The 18508-nt window shown below is 39.2% G+C and overlaps 2 protein-coding genes and 1 pseudogene across 4 annotated transcripts; 2 read left to right on the top strand and 1 right to left on the bottom strand.

The window, feature by feature from the left end:
- Nucleotides 1–4890: 4890 nt before the first annotated feature.
- On the top strand, nucleotides 4891–7713 carry LOC121763564 (alpha-soluble NSF attachment protein-like). 3 transcript variants are annotated; one of them, XM_042159609.1, is made up of 9 exons: nucleotides 4891–5108; nucleotides 5762–5811; nucleotides 5878–5950; nucleotides 6065–6144; nucleotides 6484–6635; nucleotides 6724–6883; nucleotides 6962–7009; nucleotides 7109–7214; nucleotides 7368–7713. In XM_042159609.1, exons 1-9 carry the CDS (start codon nucleotides 4964–4966, stop codon nucleotides 7427–7429), a joined length of 876 nt encoding a protein of 291 aa, XP_042015543.1. In that variant the 5' UTR covers nucleotides 4891–4963; the 3' UTR covers nucleotides 7430–7713. The 3 variants fall into 3 exon arrangements, with proteins under 3 accessions (XP_042015543.1, XP_042015551.1, XP_042015559.1); XM_042159617.1 differs by having other exon boundaries at nucleotides 4892–5108; nucleotides 7109–7189; XM_042159625.1 differs by lacking the exon at nucleotides 4891–5108 and adding an exon at nucleotides 5369–5417.
- Nucleotides 7714–11045: 3332 nt separating this feature from the next.
- LOC121777502 lies at nucleotides 11046–16099 on the top strand (annotated as a pseudogene).
- Nucleotides 16100–16986: 887 nt separating this feature from the next.
- LOC121792082 (wound-induced protein 1-like) lies at nucleotides 16987–17576 on the bottom strand. Its single transcript, XM_042189879.1, has one exon. It carries the CDS (start codon nucleotides 17552–17554, stop codon nucleotides 17087–17089), a length of 468 nt encoding a protein of 155 aa, XP_042045813.1. The 5' UTR covers nucleotides 17555–17576; the 3' UTR covers nucleotides 16987–17086.
- Nucleotides 17577–18508: the final 932 nt, after the last annotated feature.

The raw sequence follows: 18508 nt of genomic DNA on the forward strand, positions 1-18508 counted from the left end.
TTCTGGGATGTACCTGACTTATGTTAGAATGCTTACACTGCCATCAGCAAGCCTCAATTTGATTTTACTTATGCCTCGAATCCCGCATGTCTGATTATTGCCAAGTAACACAGATCCATCTATTTTTGTCAGTTCCTCAAACCACTCTTTCACTGGACATAAGTGAAAAGTATAACCAGAATCCACTATCCATGAACTCCTATCATCTCTGTCCATAATATTCATGATGTGAGAGATTTCGATCCCCTCCACACAGTCAGAGTTGTGCTGTTCCTTTTCTTCCTCAGCCTGCTTCTTCTTCCATGAAAAGCAATTTTTCTTGATATGCTCGGGCTTCTTGCAATAATGGCATGATCTAGTTTCTTTGTCCTTCGAATCAGCAGCTGCCTTCGCATGATTATCTTGGAATTTCTGCGCTCCAACTTTCTTCTTTGAGAATTTCTTCCTTTTGAACGATTTCACATTCAAACTTTTGGCCTGCTGATCATGAGGTCCGTTCTTCTTATTCAACCTCTGCAATTCCTTGCACTTCAAAGCCGATGAGACTTCCTCCAAAGAAATAGTGATCTTTCTTCCATAGAGCATGGCATCCTTCAATTGATCAAAGCTCCTTGGCAGCGCATTCAACAAAATGATGGCCTTATCTTCATCTTCCATCTTCATGTCTATATTTTCAAGATCGTCGATGGCTTTGTTGAACTCTTCAATCTTCTCTCTGATCCATCTTTCTTCCACTATTCGATAAGAATACAGCCTTTGCTTCATGTATAATCTGTTGGCCAAAGATTTGGTCATGTAGAGCGATTCAAGCTTCGCCCAGACACCAGCCGCGGTGGTTTCTTTGGCCACCTCTCGAAGGACTTTATCACCAAGATTCAAGATAATTGCGCTATGAGCTTGCTCCATCTGATCCGCCTTCTTGGCAGCTTCCTTGGGATCGGTCTCCTCAACCTTTGCACCAGAATTTGCCTTCAATGCCTCTGCTAATCCTTGCTGGACCAACATCGCTCTCATCTTCAACCTCCATAAACCGAAATCGTTTTTCCCCGAAAACTTTTCTGCTTCATACCGGGAAATCACCATTGAAATCAAAGAAACCTCACTACAGATTCGCTCCAATTCCCACAGACGGCGCCACGTTGTGAGAAATGAAAGAAATGAGAAAAACACACGAACAACCGATTTTCGTGGTTCGACGTAAGTCTATATCCACGGACGAAGGAGATTCGATTCTATTACTGAGACTGATCGGAACAAGATTACAAACACAAGCTAGAAACGCAGCTAGCCAAACAACGATCAAGACTAAAGAGTAAAGCTATAAACACGAGTGAAAACTACACAAGACTCAATCTCTCTACCTCTCTGTTTCTTGCTCTCGGAGTTGTTACAGAATGTAGAATATTTTATGTGTGTGTGTGAGCACCACAATTTAAGTATGAGTGTGTGAGATAACTCCTTCTCTTCTCACTCAAAACCGCTGCAGTTACAACTGCCCCATGAGCTGACTCGTCCAGCTCATCAACTGCGTGCCACGTTAGCCAATGCACCTGATTTCTTCAACCATAATGTAACACGTACTATCATAGCATTTTTCATATGCCAAAGAAAGTGGCGGAGTGATACGAGGTGACTTGTATCGAAGGATAATAATGAGAGATCATTGAGATGATATTGGATCGTTCGCGGGATTGGTCTCGTCGAGCAGCAAAATTATCGTTCAACGTTGAGCATAGGAGAAAAACTTGCAAGAAAAGATAAAGGAACGATAAATGATAAATTGAATTGATATTTCTTGAATGAATAATATGAGAAACTCCACACATATTTATAATATGTGTAGATACAAATAAAGCCAAATCCTAAATGATATGGAAAAGATATGGAAAATAACAAATATAGCTAAATTGGTGGAGGATCATATCACAGAGTCACATTATTCAACTGCTGATGCGATTCTTGTTGGAAAAAAAAGATGGGGACAAAAGAGGCAACTTAATTGACTAGAAAATAATCCAAAAATCACATGAGCCTGGGGGCTTGGGAGTTGTAGACATTATAATAAGGAATGTCTCCTTACTTTTGAAATGGTGGTGGAGGTTTGCGAATGATCAAAGATCACTATGGAAGGAAATTGTTGATTCCAATCATGATATCCAATATATAGAGGATCTGCAAATGTTAAGAATGAAGAGCAACACTAGCAAATTTTAAGAGTTTCAGCAAGATCAAACACCGAATGGTAGCATTTTTGGTCGTAGGGTTGATGGAGGTATTGGAACGATGATGAAATTTTTTCTTAACTCCAAACAAAATTGGATCGATTTTTGTGGATTTAGAATCAATTTCTAACTTTAACACCATGTTAAACTCTGTTGAATTATCTGAATTGTATTGTGTTAATGCAAATTTGAGAGATTCTATCCTTTATGTTAAACTCTGTTGAATTATCTTAATTGTATTGTGTTAATGCGAATTTGAAAGATTCTATCCTTTATATAGGAATGAATCGTAGTGTACAAGAAATATAGAATATACACCTAAGAGCATCTCCAATAGAGATAGACCAGCCATAGCCTAGCCACAAACTCCACCTGCCATATCATCAGCACTAAAAGCTCCTCCTGCCACATTATCAGGACAAGCAACTGGACAAGCAATAGGCCAGTCATAGCCTAGCCACAATAAACAAAATTATAAAAAACAAATAATTAACAATCACACAAAATAATTTGGTGCGCCCCGCCCGCCCTACTCCCCCCGTTTGAACGGGAGTGTCCGCATCCCCGAGATCTATCACCAACTCCTCTAAGGAGAAAGTATCACACCCAGTGAACTGCGTCTCCGATGGGGTCTATGTGTGCGAAGAAACAGTCAAAAAATCAAAACTGGGGCGATAGACGTTGTCCCCCGCCGGTGTCCCCTGCATCCCCGGGTGCCACCCCGGCATCATCTGTATCCCGAGTTGCATCCCGGGTACCCCCTGCCCGTCCGGCATCGCCGGTCCGCCCTGCATCCCCTGCCATCCCGGCATACTACCCCCGGATGCCATCCCGGGCATCATCTGCTGCCAAGGGTACATGTTGTAGTACCCAGTCATCGGACCCCATCCACTTCCCACGGGTACCGTAGGAGTTTGAGACCCGCTCATCACTGGAGTAGACTTGTTGTTGTGCTCCATTTCGCGTTGTTGCTCTTGTACAGAAATTAAGATAGAGAGAAAACTCGTTAAAATAAGTGGTGCGAATGAAAATGACGTGCAAATCGGGTATATATAGTGTTTCGAAAATTAAACAAATAAATAAAAAATCGGCTGGCCGATCACTCGCCGATCGGGAGCCTGCAATGGCAGCCAGCCGATCTGCGAGCGCATCGTCCAGCGCCCGAGAATCGGCGTGCGCTCACCGTTTTTCTCGCCGATTTGGCGCTTGCCTACTGCAATGGTTCGGCGAGCGGACTGGCTAGGGCCGGGAATCGGCTAGCCGATCCGCTCGCCGCCATTGTGGATGCTCTAACAACCTACTTGTTCTAAAAGGTAAGTAATCCCACAATTTCCTCTATGAATATATATTGTCACATTTGGTATGATTCTACTTCCATTTTCTAACAAACCATCTCTATTTTAGTGAATTTATTTAATACATCAAAATATGAAAAATAAAATATAACACAGGGTAAGATATAATGAAATTTACATAATAAAGAATAGTAAAGCTAGGATAAATACCATTATCCATAAGTATCAAAGGACATTCAATTAACAGTAAATTAGATGAAATTATCTTTAATGAAAGTGAATAATAAGACAAGGAAATAATTACTCTGGCAGTGAAAACGTCAAATATTACCACCTGACTCTGTGAAAGAAGATGTTCAAAATAAATTCACGGTTCATCGATTGCTTTCCCTCTCCGTCTTGTTTCTCTTCCGATTTGGCGCTTGCCTACTGCAATGGTTCGGCGAGCGGACCGGCCAGGGCCGGGAATCGGCTAGCCGATCCGCTCGCCGCCATTGTGGATGCTCTAACAACCTACTTGTTCTAAAAGGTAAGTAATCCCACAATTTCCTCTATGAATATATATTGTCACATTTGGTATGATTCTACTTCCATTTTCTAACAAACCATCTCTATTTTAGTGAATTTATTTAATACATCAAAATATGAAAAATAAAATATAACACAGGGTAAGATATAATGAAATTTACATAATAAAGAATAGTAAAACTAGGATAAATACCATTATCCATAAGTATCAAAGGACATTCAATTAACAGTAAATTAGATGAAATTATCTTTAATGAAAGTGAATAATAAGACAAGGAAATAATTACTCTGGCAGTGAAAACGTCAAATATTACCACCTGACTCTGTGAAAGAAGATGTTCAAAATAAATTCACGGTTCATCGATTGCTTTCCCTCTCCGTCTTGTTTCTCTTCCGATTGGCGCTTGCCTACTGCAATGGTTCGGCGAGCGGACCGGCCAGGGCCGGGAATCGGCTAGCCGATCCGCTCGCCGCCATTGTGGATGCTCTAACAACCTACTTGTTCTAAAAGGTAAGTAATCCCACAATTTCCTCTATGAATATATATTGTCACATTTGGTATGATTCTACTTCCATTTTCTAACAAACCATCTCTATTTTAGTGAATTTATTTAATACATCAAAATATGAAAAATAAAATATAACACAGGGTAAGATATAATGAAATTTACATAATAAAGAATAGTAAAGCTAGGATAAATACCATTATCCATAAGTATCAAAGGACATTCAATTAACAGTAAATTAGATGAAATTATCTTTAATGAAAGTGAATAATAAGACAAGGAAATAATTACTCTGGCAGTGAAAACGTCAAATATTACCACCTGACTCTGTGAAAGAAGATGTTCAAAATAAATTCACGGTTCATCGATTGCTTTCCCTCTCCGTCTTGTTTCTCTTCCGATCGGATCAAAAATGGGGTACGACGTCGCTAAAGGCGAGGAATTCGAGCGCAAAGCGGAGAAGAAAATCAAAGGATGGGGCATGTTTGGCTCCAAATACGAAGACGCTGCCGATCTCTATCAAAAAGCAGCCAATTCCTACAAACTCTCAAAATCATGTGAGTCTTCCTGCTTATTCCCTCAGTTTGATCTTTTTTAGAGCGATTTGATTATTTCTTATACCGGAATTGATCATCTACAGTATAGATAATGTGATTTTCGAGATTTAGATATTCAGGCTAAGTAATTGAATGTACTAATTAGGTGAATTCAGTAGATACATTAATTGGAGCTAGTTTTGTGATCAGCTCTTCAATCTGATTTGTAAATCTAAAGGAAAAGCCCCGATTATTACTTTCCAGCTTAGGAATTTGAGGTGGTTTATAGATTAGGGATGAAATCCAATTCGTACAAAATCTCAAAATCATGTGAGTGTTCCTGCAGTTTGATCTTCTTTAGAGCGATATGATGATTTCTCATACCGGAATCGATCATGTGAAGTATAGCTAATGTGATTTTCGAGATTTAGATGTTTAGGCGAAGTAATTGATATAGTCAAATAGGATAAACTGATTAGGTGAATTCAGTATATATACATAGATTGGATCTAGTTTCGTGATCAGCTCTTCAATCTAATTCGTAAATCTAAAGTAAAAGCCCCGATTATTACTTTCCAGATTAGGAATTTGAGGTGGTTTATAGATTGAGGATGAAATAAAAATTTGCGTATTGAGCTGAGTGCCTATGTATTTACGATTATGTTGCTATTCAGGGGATAGAGCAGCTTCAACTTACATCAAACTGGCTAGCTGTAATTTGAAGGTTCGTGAGTTTAGTTGCAATTTTTTTCTGTTGGGGAAGTGATTTTGGTATGTTAACTCGTCGCAGTCGGACAGCAAGCACGAAGCTGCAACTGCTTACGTCGATAGCGCGAATTGCTACAAGAAAATTTCTCCCAAACGTATGTGTATGTTGAAGTTGCTCTAGTTTCTTGAGTTTTTGGCTTAATGTGGTTGAGATTATGTGTGTGGAAGCCGGGGAATTGTAGGACTGAGTTTGGTCTCATTTTGTGCAGAGGCTATATCGTGTTTAGACCAAGCAGTAAATTTGCTTTTGGAGATAAACCGACTCAACATGGCCGCAAAGTACTGCAAGGTAAACTATATGAATGAAGGACTTCTACCTTTGTCCCTTAGAAATAGGCTAATTGGGTTTGACACGGGTTTTAATACGTAATTGGTAAAGTAACAGAGAAGAAGAAAAGGTTTCGATAAATGGATATGGACTATTTCTATGGGACGGAGAAAAAAGGAAATTCAGCCTATTTCTATGGGATGAGGGAGTGTCATATAATTGCTTGTATTTCATTATACTTGCCTCATACATCTTCCGATCTGTGTGATGTCTCTAGACTGGTGCTTAATGGTATGGAGGCTTTTGGGCCGGAGAGTTGTAGACCCATAAATGGTGGCTGACATAGTTTAAATCTTTTAGGATATTGGTGATTTGTGCGAGCAAGAGAAAGATATGGATCAGGCAATAACTTATTTTGAGCGCGCTGCTGACCTTTATCAGATCGAGGAAGCTAACACTTTGTCGAGTCAGTGCAGGCAAAAGGTTGCGGAATTTTCAGCACAGATAGGGAAGTAAGTTTTAATGATTCCTGAGGTATTTAAGTAGTGGCTAGTAGTTTCTTAAATTATATATTAAGAGATTGCTTTCTTTTCTAAATAGGTACCATATAGCTGGTGAAATATACGAACAGGTAGCTGGCTACGCTTTGAGCAATAATTTACTCAAGTATGGAGCTAGAGGACATCTTCTCAACGCCGGAATTTGCCAACTATGTAAAGGAGATATTATAGCCATCAACAATGCATTAGAACGATATCAGGCAAGTGTTTTTCTTCAATATGATTTGAAATCTTCCTTCGTGTTGGAAGTCCTGACCGGTTTTCGACTTCTATTATAGGACCTGGATCCTACATTTTCAAGGACCCGTGAGTGCAGGCTTTTATCTGTAAGTGGTTTGCTCATTTTGTTCATTGAATCCTCTTCGTTATTCCCATCAGATTTCTTATTGATAGCACCTCTCGTAATCACGTTGTGTGCTCATTAGAATTTGGCAGTCGCATTTGACGAGGAAGATGCAGCGAAGTTCACTATCGCAGTCAAGGAGTTTGACAGCATAACCAAACTGGTAAACTCACTTTGCCATGTTTCAGGTGATGAATTATGCATTATTAACATGAAGAATAGTCCTCGTCTCAATATATTAGTCCTATCTATTGAATCTTGAAACACGGATTCCTCTCCTCGACTATCATCCCCCGACATTGGTGAGTTAAGAGTAGTATAAGTCGTTTATTATTCTGCAGGATGCTTGGAAGACGACACTCCTCCGGAGGGTGAAGGAACATATAAAGGCGAAAGAACTTGAGGAGGATGACCTTACTTAAGCAGCATTTGGCTCTGCGAAATGCGAATTCGTTTTGCGTTTACACCATTAATCAGCTTGCGGCTAGAGCTGCCTAATATAAATGATAGAGTTTTACATAGATAGATTTAGCTATAGACGCAATATAAATGATAAACATGTTAAGAAATATGCAGAATTATTGTTTGTGCGATTGTGGTTGTCTCTACTGTATAGATTGTGGGAATAATATCTGCGGCTACTACATCCATATGCAAAATAATGGTTCTATTTTATTTTGTTCTGAATTTTTTTGTGCTGTTTTTGAATCCGGGCTTTGTTTTCTTTATCATATTTAAATAAGTTGGTCTAGATTTGTCTTGGGCATTGTCGTATTGGCTATAGAGGTGCCTACGGTTCGTAAACCGGCGGTTCCGGTTCCGGTTTTTAGAAAGGCGGAACCGGAACCGAACCGTGAGGCTATTTCATAGTTCCGGTTCCGGTTCCGGTTCCGGTTCGAAAACCGGTGGTTCCGGTTCTGGTTCCTAATCGCCGGTTTTCGAACGGTTCTCACGGTTCCGATTCGGTTTTGGCGGTTTTGGCATTTTTTTGTTGCTATGTAATTTGAAATTTGGACTTATATAATAAATTGGAACAAGACAATGGATAATTTAAATTGAAATAAGATGAATAAGGTGAAAATCATATCAATTTTATTGAATTTGAGTTGTAACAGATAACGATACATTACAATTTACAATACATATACAAGTATGTAATAATGTGATATAATTTTCAAGTGTCGTCGGAATATAAATAAAAAAACATGAAATGGGGGGAAAAAGGAAAAAATTGAAAAGGACTTGAGCTCAACTTAAATTTGAGGCTCAACTTAAACTTTCAAATTTAAGTTGAGTTGCCTACGTATCCACAATTTTATTGAGGAATCAAAGCCCACGTAGTTCTCTTACCTTGCTTACCTTTTTGGTCGGCTGTGCTCGCCATTCACCGCCCCCCGTCATTGATATTGTTGAGCGCCCTCGCTTCCGACCTCGTCATCGGTGGAAAAGTCTTCACTATCACTCTCTACACGGAAGTCGAAATCCGGCTCTTGTGCTCTCATGTCCGCCTTTGCCCAATCATCAAGTAACATAGTGGCTTCCATGTTTTTGGCGGAGAGATTGCTCCTTTTGTCGTCTAGGACACAACTGCCGACACTAAAAGCTTGCTCAACGGCGATGGTGGAAGCGGAAACTGCGAAAATCTCCTAGCCATATCGAGAGTATCGGAAACTCTTGATAGCCGCCGATCAGTTCCCAAGAATAGATACGTAAGGTTGCTTTTACGTTTTATCAGTGTTGTCTTGTCTCATAAATCCAAATCAAATAGTCAAATCCAAACCGCCGATTCCGGTTATAACCGCAGGTTAAATTGATTTTTTTTATCAACGGTCATTTTAAAAAGGTACATTACCGATTCCCCTCTCATCTCTCTCACCATAAATACAGCCGTTTCATTACTTAGATTCAGCCGATTCTAAACTACACTCACCTTCTTCACTTTTTCAAACCACCATTCCCTTCACAATCCTTCTTTTATTTGCTCAATCTTAACTATGTCCAGTGTAGGAAGTGAGAAGAGAAAATGCAAAAGGCTGCGGGCGCCACCACCCAAAGGCGACACTCAATTCAAAAAGCTAGTAGATCCGATCGTCGGAGATCTCTCAAAAGGGGAAAATGAATCAATTTGAATTCAAAATCAGAATCTAAAAAAAAATTAAAAATCGGCCAAAATAGGCGGTTTTGGGATAAAACCGGCGGAACCGCCGGAAAACTGCCGGTTTCAGGGTTAACCGCCGGTATTTGCCGGTTCCGGTCAAAAAAACCACCGGTTCTAGTCAAAAACTGCCTGAAAAAGCTGCCAACGGCTGACGCCTCAGATACCTCACTGGAACCGTGAAACTGCCGGTTAACCGGCGGTTCGGAACAGTCCGGAACCGGCGGTTCGGTGACGGTTTCGGTTCGTAAAATCTTGAACCGGAACCGGCCCGCGGTTCCAAATACGACGGTTCCGGTTCGTAAAAATTATCACAGTTCTGGTTCGGCGGTTAACCGCCGAAACTGAAAACCGTGGGCACCTCTAATTGGCTAGGAAAGATTCCAACTACCGAAATAAAAATAACTTCCGAAATTTGTCGCTTCTCCTCGTATTCATTTATACCAACTTTATAAGGAGGGTACTAAGTATTTCTATCATACATTCATACTCCCTCCATTCCCTAATAATCGTCCACTTTGGTTCCAGCACGAATTTTAAGAAATGTAAATAAAAATGAGTTGAAAAAGTTAGTGGAACATAAGTCCCACTAGTTTTATACTCCATCTATCCCATAATAGATGATACACTTGAGTAATGGTATGAAATCTTATGAGATGTTGTTTTGTGTGTTAAGTGGAGAGGACAAAAATCCACCAGTCCCATAAAAATAGGGACTTTGGGGAGGCATGAGTTTTAATGTGAAATTTGTAAAGTAAAGAGATGTAGAAAGAAAAAGGTGATTGAAATATTGTTAGTAGAGAATGAGGTTCACCTTATAAGAAACTATTTTTGTGAGATGGATAAAAATGGAAAAAGAAGATTATTTTTACGAAACGGAGGAAGTATTTATATTAATGTGAGAGAGAGCTTTCTCAAAAAAATATGTGACGTCTTTTGTGAGACAAACTAAAAAAGAAAGTGTGACATCTATTATGGAACATTTAGTGTATTAAAATGTGAGTGAAACGAGTTTATTAAATGTGAGATCTATTTGCCATTTATATTAAAAAGTGAAAATGGACAATTAATATGGAATGAACGAAAATGATAAAAGTGAACAATTAATTGATAACGGATGGAGTATACACTAATTTTTGAGCATACCAATTAATAATGTGTGGAATGCCATGCATTCAAAAACTCATCAACCAACACTCCCTCCATATATGAAAAATAACCTCATTTTGTCATTTTAGAATGTCCATAAAAAATAGTCCCACTTTTAAAAATGAAAAACTTTTCTTTTATACTTTATCCACTTTTTCTCCTCTCGTTAATTTTTTACTTACTTTTTCTATATCTCTCTTACTTACTAATTTCTTATTATAACACGTGTAGTCTTTAAATGTGATTACTCTCTCCGACTCACAATAAAAGCCATATTTCGTCATTTTGATTTGTCTCATAATAAGAGTCGCATTTCACTTTTACCATAAATGGTAAATAGGTCACACGTTCCCCTAACTAACTTCACTCACATTTTATTATAAAACCAATATAAAAAAGTAGACCATATATTCTACTAACTTGTTCGACTCACTATTCTCTGCATTTCTTAAAACTCATACCCACCCTAAATTTGACTCCCATTGTGAGGGGAGGGAGTATCTTTTATGGTTAGAGGAAGCTTATCATACCGTTGGTTTTATTAAATCACGGAATATTTTGTAATAATTGATTCCTCTAACCAATAAAAAATGACAATATGAAAAGATAAAAAACAATAAAGAGTGTTGCCGTCCAATTATAATAGAATCCTCTCCGAGTGTGTGATCTGTATATACATAGCATAAATCCACCGGAAAAGCACTCGATCACTCCAATGGCTGCCTCTTCCGCCGCACTCACCTCCAACACCCTCCGAAGTTCAACTCCGCAGCTCCTCCACTCTCCTCCGTCCTTCCCCCGCCTGCTCCCAACCTCACCAAACAGAGTCCTCTTCCCCTCAGCGCCGTTGGATAAGCGCGATCCTCCGCCACGACCGAGGTCGAGCACGCTCGCACCGCAGCGGAAGAAGACGAAGGCCGGATACTGCGAGTCGGACTAATCTGCGGCGGTCCTTCCGCCGAGCGCGGCATTTCCCTCAACTCCGCCCGATCAGTGCTCGATCAAATCCAGGTTGGATTTCGCTCTGCATCTTTGATTGTCATTGATTATTAAAGAAAACGTTTGCAATTAGTAGTTGTTGTGCCACAGGGAGACGATTTGCACGTGAGCTGCTATTACATAGACTACGCTATGAAAGCTTTCGCCATATCCTCTGCTCAGCTCTACTCGAACACGCCTGCCGATTTTGATTTCAAACTTGAAAGGTATATATATACTATACTCCCTTAAATTTTGTCACATTTTTCTATTTTCATCCGTCCCACAAAATATATCACATTTCATTTTTTATTATTTTTTGACAGTGAATCTCATATTTCATTAACTCGTTCCAACTCACAATTTATTAACAAAACTACTCCCCCGGCCTCTGAAAATTTGTCACTTATTTCCTTTTTTGTGTCCCTGAAAAATTGTTACCTTTCACTTTTACCATTTTTAATAGTGGGCCCTACATTCCACTAACTTATTATCAATCACATTTTATTATAAACTACTCCCGCCGTCCCTATGTAGTAGAGGCTTTCTTTTCGGCATGAGATTTATGAAAAGTTGTGTTAAGCGAGGTAAGTAAATGAATAATAAAGTAGAAAACGAAACAAGTAGAGAGATAAGAGAGAATAAAGTAAGAGAGAAGAAAAGTTGTTGCTTTTGCCAAAAAAATGAAACGACTCAGCTACAATGAGACAACCTAAAGAGGAATGCGACTCACTACCGAGGGCGGAGGGAATAATATATATAAAAATAGAACCTACATGCCACTAATTTTTTCAACCCACTTTCTATTACATTTCGTAAAACTGGGCCGAGTCAAATGGTGCCAAATTATTAGGGGCGGAGGGAGTAGTACTATATAAAAGCATGACTCACTCTTCACTAAAAATATAAGGGAACACTTTCTACCTTCACATTCTTTTCATTCTTTATACAACCAATTTTCCTCTCATCGCGCCATGCTTGCAGCCTCGCGCAAGGTTTTGAGTCGTTAGCTGAATTCGTCCAACACCTCGCTGCCTCTGTCGATATAGTATTTCCGGTCATACATGGTCGTTTTGGCGAAGACGGAGGCATTCAAGTCAGATTACATACCACTGCTCAAACAAGTCTGTTACTACTCCATGTTGTTGTTTTTCTTGTGTGGCGCTATTTTCAGGAGCTCGAATATTCCTTTCGTTGGAACGCGGTCCAATGAGTGTCGCACTGCATTTGACAAAGTATGTCATGAATATAGGGTAAGTGCTTATGTTGTTTGCTATCGAATATTTGCAGTATGATGCCTCGTTGGAGCTTGACAGACAAGGATTTGTCACAGTACCGAGCTTCCTCGTACAGGTAAATGTCGTATGGTTTTCAATTAAGCTGTCTTCCTCGTTTCTTTCTGAATGGTTTTCGTTTACAGGGGTATGAATTCGAACAAAACGGGCTGTCAAATTGGTTCAGTAAGAATAATCTGGATGTCGAACGAGGAAAAGTTGTGGTAAGATGTTCCTTCAGTTAATGCATACCGAAAAACATAAACATCTCCATATTCGTGACACAATTTCAGGTAAAACCGGCAAGAGCTGGATCGAGTATTGGAGTAACTGTTGCTTATGGTGTTACTGATTCTCTAACAAAAGCTACTGCAATCATTTCAGAGGTAACTCTTTCATCCCTCTCCTCTATTTATCAATTACAATGGAATTTATCAGTTCTCTTTTTGGCAGGGAATTGATGATAAAGTTGTTGTGGAAATTTTCCTAGAAGGAGGCAGAGAGTTTACAACCATTGTTTTCGATGTAAGTTCTGGTTTCGATTGCCAGCCAGTTGCTCTACTCCCGACCGAGGTATAAGCTCATCTCAGATAAAAATTCTATCTAAATTTCCAGTTATGAAATGGTGCGTATATGTTTCTTTTATTGTAAATTCCGATGCGTATGTAGGTGGAACTTCAATCTCACAGCAACGTCATTTTTAACTATAGGCGAAAATATCTACCAACGCAGCAGGTAGAAAGAGCATTTTCTACATGTTATCTTATGTTCTTTAACTCGATTGCTGTTTCGAACATGTCCAAAAGGACCGTGAAGGCGCCTCTCTGTTATTCCAACGGCTTGGCCTGCGTGATTTTGCTAGAATCGATGGTTGGTTTTTGCCCTCATGCTACGTACCTTAAAGGCGATAAGTTTTGGCACTTGGAGTCAGGGACAATAGTGTTCACTGATATCAACCTGGTCTGATTATGCAATCCATCTTCTTTTTCAGTTACAAAATTTTCAAAAATTTTACTTCATTTAATAGAAATTTATCATCCAGATAAGTGGTATGGAGCAAACAAGTTTCTTGTTTCAGCAAGCTTCAAAGGTTGGATTTTCCCACTCAAATATTCTTCGCACGGTAATCCAACACGCTTGCTTGCGGTTTCCCAGCCTCCACCGTTATAGTGTGGTGTCAAGTCCATATATACTAAAGAAATACTCGAAACCTAACAACACTCTGGCAAAACATCAAGATCGGAGGAGGAAAGTGTATGTTATTTTCGGTGGAGACACTTCAGAGCGACAGGTATCCCTTATGAGTGAAATACGCTTTTTTTCTACTACAGCTCGAGGTGACACCATGCTTGCTCGCATCTAGTACAAACGGCTCAACGGCCGTTTGGTCCTTACCGTAAGCCATTTATGCATAATTTGTAAGTGTATATGCAACACCAGACGTTTACTAATATATTGCGAAAAATCTTGGTGGACAGATATTCTGTGGTGCGAGGCATACCACTGAAGAAGTTTTGGATGCATGCATCGAGGCCATTGAGCCTGTTCGGGCAGCGATGACCTCTCACTTGCAAAGTCAAGTAATGGATGAGATCGGGGAAGGATTGAAGAAACACACTTGGTTCACAGGGTTCGATATATCCGATGACATGCCAAAAAGACTTTACCTTGACCAATGGATCAAGCAAGCGAAAGAAGAAGGGGCAGCGGTTTTTATTGCTGGTACGAAAAAACTTACATTCGACGATAAAAATATGAAGCTACAATACTGATCATCTTATTTACTGGATAGTTCATGGTGGAATAGGCGAAGATGGTACTCTTCAGTCGCTATTGGAGGCCGAGGGAGTTCCCTATACTGGTAACGTTCGACTCTGTCTCATACCGTTACTGTGAGTTAAAAGTTAAAACAATGCTGGTTGATCATCTGCTGTTTGATTCTAAGGTCCTGGAGTTATTGCTTCCAAGACATGTATGGATAAAGTAGCGACGTCGCTTGCCCTCCAACATGTACGGTAACTAGATTCGTTCACCGTTTCTTAGAAACTTGACTCTTGACATTATTATCAATCTGGTTTCAGCTCGCGTCTGTTGGTGTCCTTACAATCAATAAGGAAGTAAGAAGGAAGGAGGAACTACTAAAAATCCCCCCACTCGAAATATGGCATGATTTAACATCAAAACTCGGTTCTGAGACAGTCTGCGTTAAACAAGCTAGAGACGGTTGCTCAACCGGAGTAGCAAGATTATGGTAGGTATTCGCATCTTTAACTTGAGGACGCTCTCGCGCGTATCCCTTCCATTGATATGATATGCATTTCGCGCAACAGTTGTGATGGGGATCTTGCTGTGTATATCAAAGCGCTAGAAAGTGGCCTAGCGCGGATTCCCCCTAATAGTTTGTCAAAGGTATATATCGACAATCTACATGACTTTAAGTCGAAAAACATCTTTGCATACTTGATTAGCGTTATTCCACGAACTCATACAGGCGCATGGGGTGATTGAAATGCCCGTTCCTACTCCAGAGCTCTAGATATTCGAGCCATTTGTTGAGACCGATGAGATAGTTGTTTCACCCAACACACATGGCTTTCTGTGGGAAGGCAATAGCCGGTGGGTCGAGATAACAGTTGGCGTGATAGGAAAACGCAGGGCAATGAGGTCTTTGACTCCTAGCATCACTGTTAAAGAAACTGGAGATATACTATCACTAGAGAAGAAATTTCAAGGTATTGATGCTATTCAATTGAGAAATTCTGTCTTTTCATTTTTCGTACAAGGTTCGTATTATTTTTTTCGTTGTTGTTGCAAGGCGGAACCGGCATTAACTTGACACCACCACCCCTCTCAACAACAAGGTCATTGAGATATTAATTCTAGTAAATCTCTGAAGCATGTGTATTTTCTTTATATGTTACTCGTGCTGACATTCGTCTCGACATAAGCAGTACAGAAGCCCTTGAGAAATGTAAACAACGCATTGAACTCATAGCAAACACCCTCCAATTGGAAGGATTTTCGCGAATTGATGCGTTTGTGAACGTTGATAGTGGCGAGGTAAGTTGAATATCGGTTAGATTGATTCGTGACGATCAAGTCGCGAATAATGTAAGATTTGTACATCTTGTAGGTGTTGATGATTGAGGTTAACACAGTTCCTGGGATGACACCTTCCACAGTCCTAATTCATCAGGTAATTAATCTTAATCAACACTTCGTTATATGGTCAAATAGTGTTGGGAGAAAACATACAATAAAATCAATGTGTGATGTACGTGCTGATTTGTAGGCACTTACGGAGAAACCTCCCATGTATCCTCACCGTTTCTTTCGGACATTGCTGGACTTAGCTTCTCAAAGATGTCTGTAAATTTTACCATTTTCTCTGATATAAGTCTTCTAAAACTGCTTAGTGAGACGTGTGTGCTTGTTCTAAATTTAATGTGTTTCAAATACTCCAACAAAGCCCCTTGTAATTGTGGTTTTTAAATTTTCAATGTTATAGATTCATGCATCTTCTTTTATAAATTTCAAAGCTGGCTTAGAGAAACATATTTCACGAATCATGGTTTTTTACATTAATTCTTCATTCTAATATACTACTGTATACAGTTTATCCAGTTTCAGATATAATCATGGTTTTTTCATTTGTTTTTTTTTTTTTCATTTTTCCATTATTTTCTATTTCTCTTTTGTATCTTTGACTTTGTTCCAGCACCTACAGAAATGATAACAAAAAAGATAACAAAAATGACGTTAAATTGATAAAGAAACAAAATTTTATTAATAATGATTTAAGTATACACGGTAGTGCTATTCATGAATTGGAGGACAACTTTACTTTATATAGTAGATACCAAAAGAAAGATTATTCAGACATGGAGCTCAATGGACTGGTGATAGAGATGCGCACTATGCAAGTACGAAAGTGAAACTAGCGATCATTTTGTTTAATGCAAATTCTCTAGCAGCTTGTGGTAATACTGTTATAATCAATAGAACTTATATTACTGCCTTCCAAATCAAGTAAAGACAGGTTTTCTCTCGCTTCATTCATAAAGTTTGATATGAAGATTTGAATGTCATTGTTATATGGTATTACATGGTTCATTAGAATATCTGGAAGAAGGTGGAGGGTCTTTGATCTATATTGGGATATTGAAAATAGGAGACTTTTATGGCAGCTTGGCCTGTGGACTCGGGGTTGGTGCAATTATTTTCCATTCTCTCCGGAACAAGTTTTCAGGTTTGTTTGAGTTTTTGTTTTGTTGGTGGCGTTGTCTTAGATAGTTTATTTTTGTTGTAAAATAAACAAGCCAACAATCTACTGATTCAATTACTCCATACCTCCAACAGTAATTGAGTCGTCGTGTTCTTTTTGGTTCATCCAAAGACAAAAACTTTATTCTCTTCTATTTTACTCTTATTTGAGATTTAATATTGCAATTAAAGACTTGCAAAAACAAACACAAATTGCATTATGTTTACAAAAAACAACGACTCAAATGGCAAGCATCAGCTCCGGCAACGACCGTTTCGCCAAGTCCTGAGGGTTGCTCCGCCACAGAGTAGCGGCGCCGCTCATACACCTAACAAGCGGCCGCCTCAAATCCTTGACGGTGAGCCAAGTGTTGAAATACTCTCTAAACTGCGTGATCACGCCGTTTTGGAGGGTCCACACGTGCACCCAGTACACCTGATCCCCCTCCCACCCCTCCCCGATGACGCACTCGTCGTCGACCGCGTCGATGCTCCGCGGCTCGAACTTGAAATCGGCCGCGGAGAATTTCCCGGTGAGCGTCTTCATCATGTAGTGGCAGTTCTGCGGGCCGTGGAACCACCACTCTAGGTCGCTCGCTATGAGGCCCGAGATCCTCCTGTTCCCGGCTGCTAGCGCCTCGTAGAGGCGGCGCACCGTGCCGATTTTTGGATTCTCCGGCGATGCGGCGGCGGCGGAGTGTGCCTCCATATGGTGAGGAGAGGGAATCTAGTTTTATTTTGGTTGGTTGGATTTCTTGCATGTTAATGATTGTATTTATAGAATTATTTTGAGGGCAAAGTTGGAACACCAATATAAATTTATTCACATTTGCATAATAATACTATTACTTGAGAGTGATAAATTCTTCTAAAATACTCCCTTCCATCCTCAATGGAAGTCTCATTTTTTATTGGCACGGATTTTAAGAAATTACTAGACGTGGTAGAAAAAGTTGATGGAATATAGGATCTACTTTATTATACTAATTTTATTATATACTGATTTTATAATAAAATGTAAGTAGATGAATTAGTTTAATATGAAGTCCATTTGTCAAAAATAGTAAAAATGAAATGAAATTTTTATTGGAAACCAAACGAAAATGGAAAATTGAGACTTCTATTAGGGAGTAACAATTAGGAATCATGATTTTTTTCTTTATAAAATTTGCTATCAAAATGTAAGAATTCAAAGATTAAATTTATCTTGAATTTCTAACTTAAAGATTACGAATTAACTGAAATATGAATTGAAAATAATTCATGGAGTGTTTTTTTTCTCCCTTCATCCCTTAAAAATAGACTATATTTGTCATTTTGAGATATCCCTTAAAATTAAACCAATTCTATTTAAGGACATTTTTTCTCTCTCGAATAAGGTGAGTCTCATTCTCCACTAACAACACTCCAATCACTTTTTCTTTTAAGCTCTCTCTTATTTTTCTACATCCTCCATCCCACTCAAATGTTCACATTTCCTTTTTAGTTTGTTTCACTCAAGATGCCCACTTTCTATATTTGAAAAGAAATTTATTTCACATATCTCTTCATTAAAATATTCAACTAACTTTTTCTTTCTACCTTGCTCCAGCTAACAATTTCTTCTAAAATTCCGTGTCACTCAAGAATGTGGACATTTTGAATGGAATGGAGGAAATATTTG

Source organism: Salvia splendens, chromosome 2 (genome assembly GCF_004379255.2).
Source record: "Salvia splendens isolate huo1 chromosome 2, SspV2, whole genome shotgun sequence".
NCBI lineage: Eukaryota > Viridiplantae > Streptophyta > Magnoliopsida > Lamiales > Lamiaceae > Salvia > Salvia splendens.

Bases quoted from the DNA above. Each gene is read 5' to 3' on its own strand.
- LOC121763564 (XM_042159609.1), top strand. From the start codon at position 4,964: ATGGGGTACGACGTCGCTAAAGGCGAGGAATTCGAGCGCAAAGCGGAG. The intron at 6,636-6,723 runs GTAAGTTTTAAT...TTTTCTAAATAG, and splicing joins TTTTCAGCACAGATAGGGAA to GTACCATATAGCTGGTGAAA. The intron at 7,215-7,367 runs GTGATGAATTAT...ATTATTCTGCAG, and splicing joins CTCACTTTGCCATGTTTCAG to GATGCTTGGAAGACGACACT.
- LOC121792082 (XM_042189879.1), bottom strand. From the start codon at position 17,554: ATGGAGGCACACTCCGCCGCCGCCGCATCGCCGGAGAATCCAAAAATC.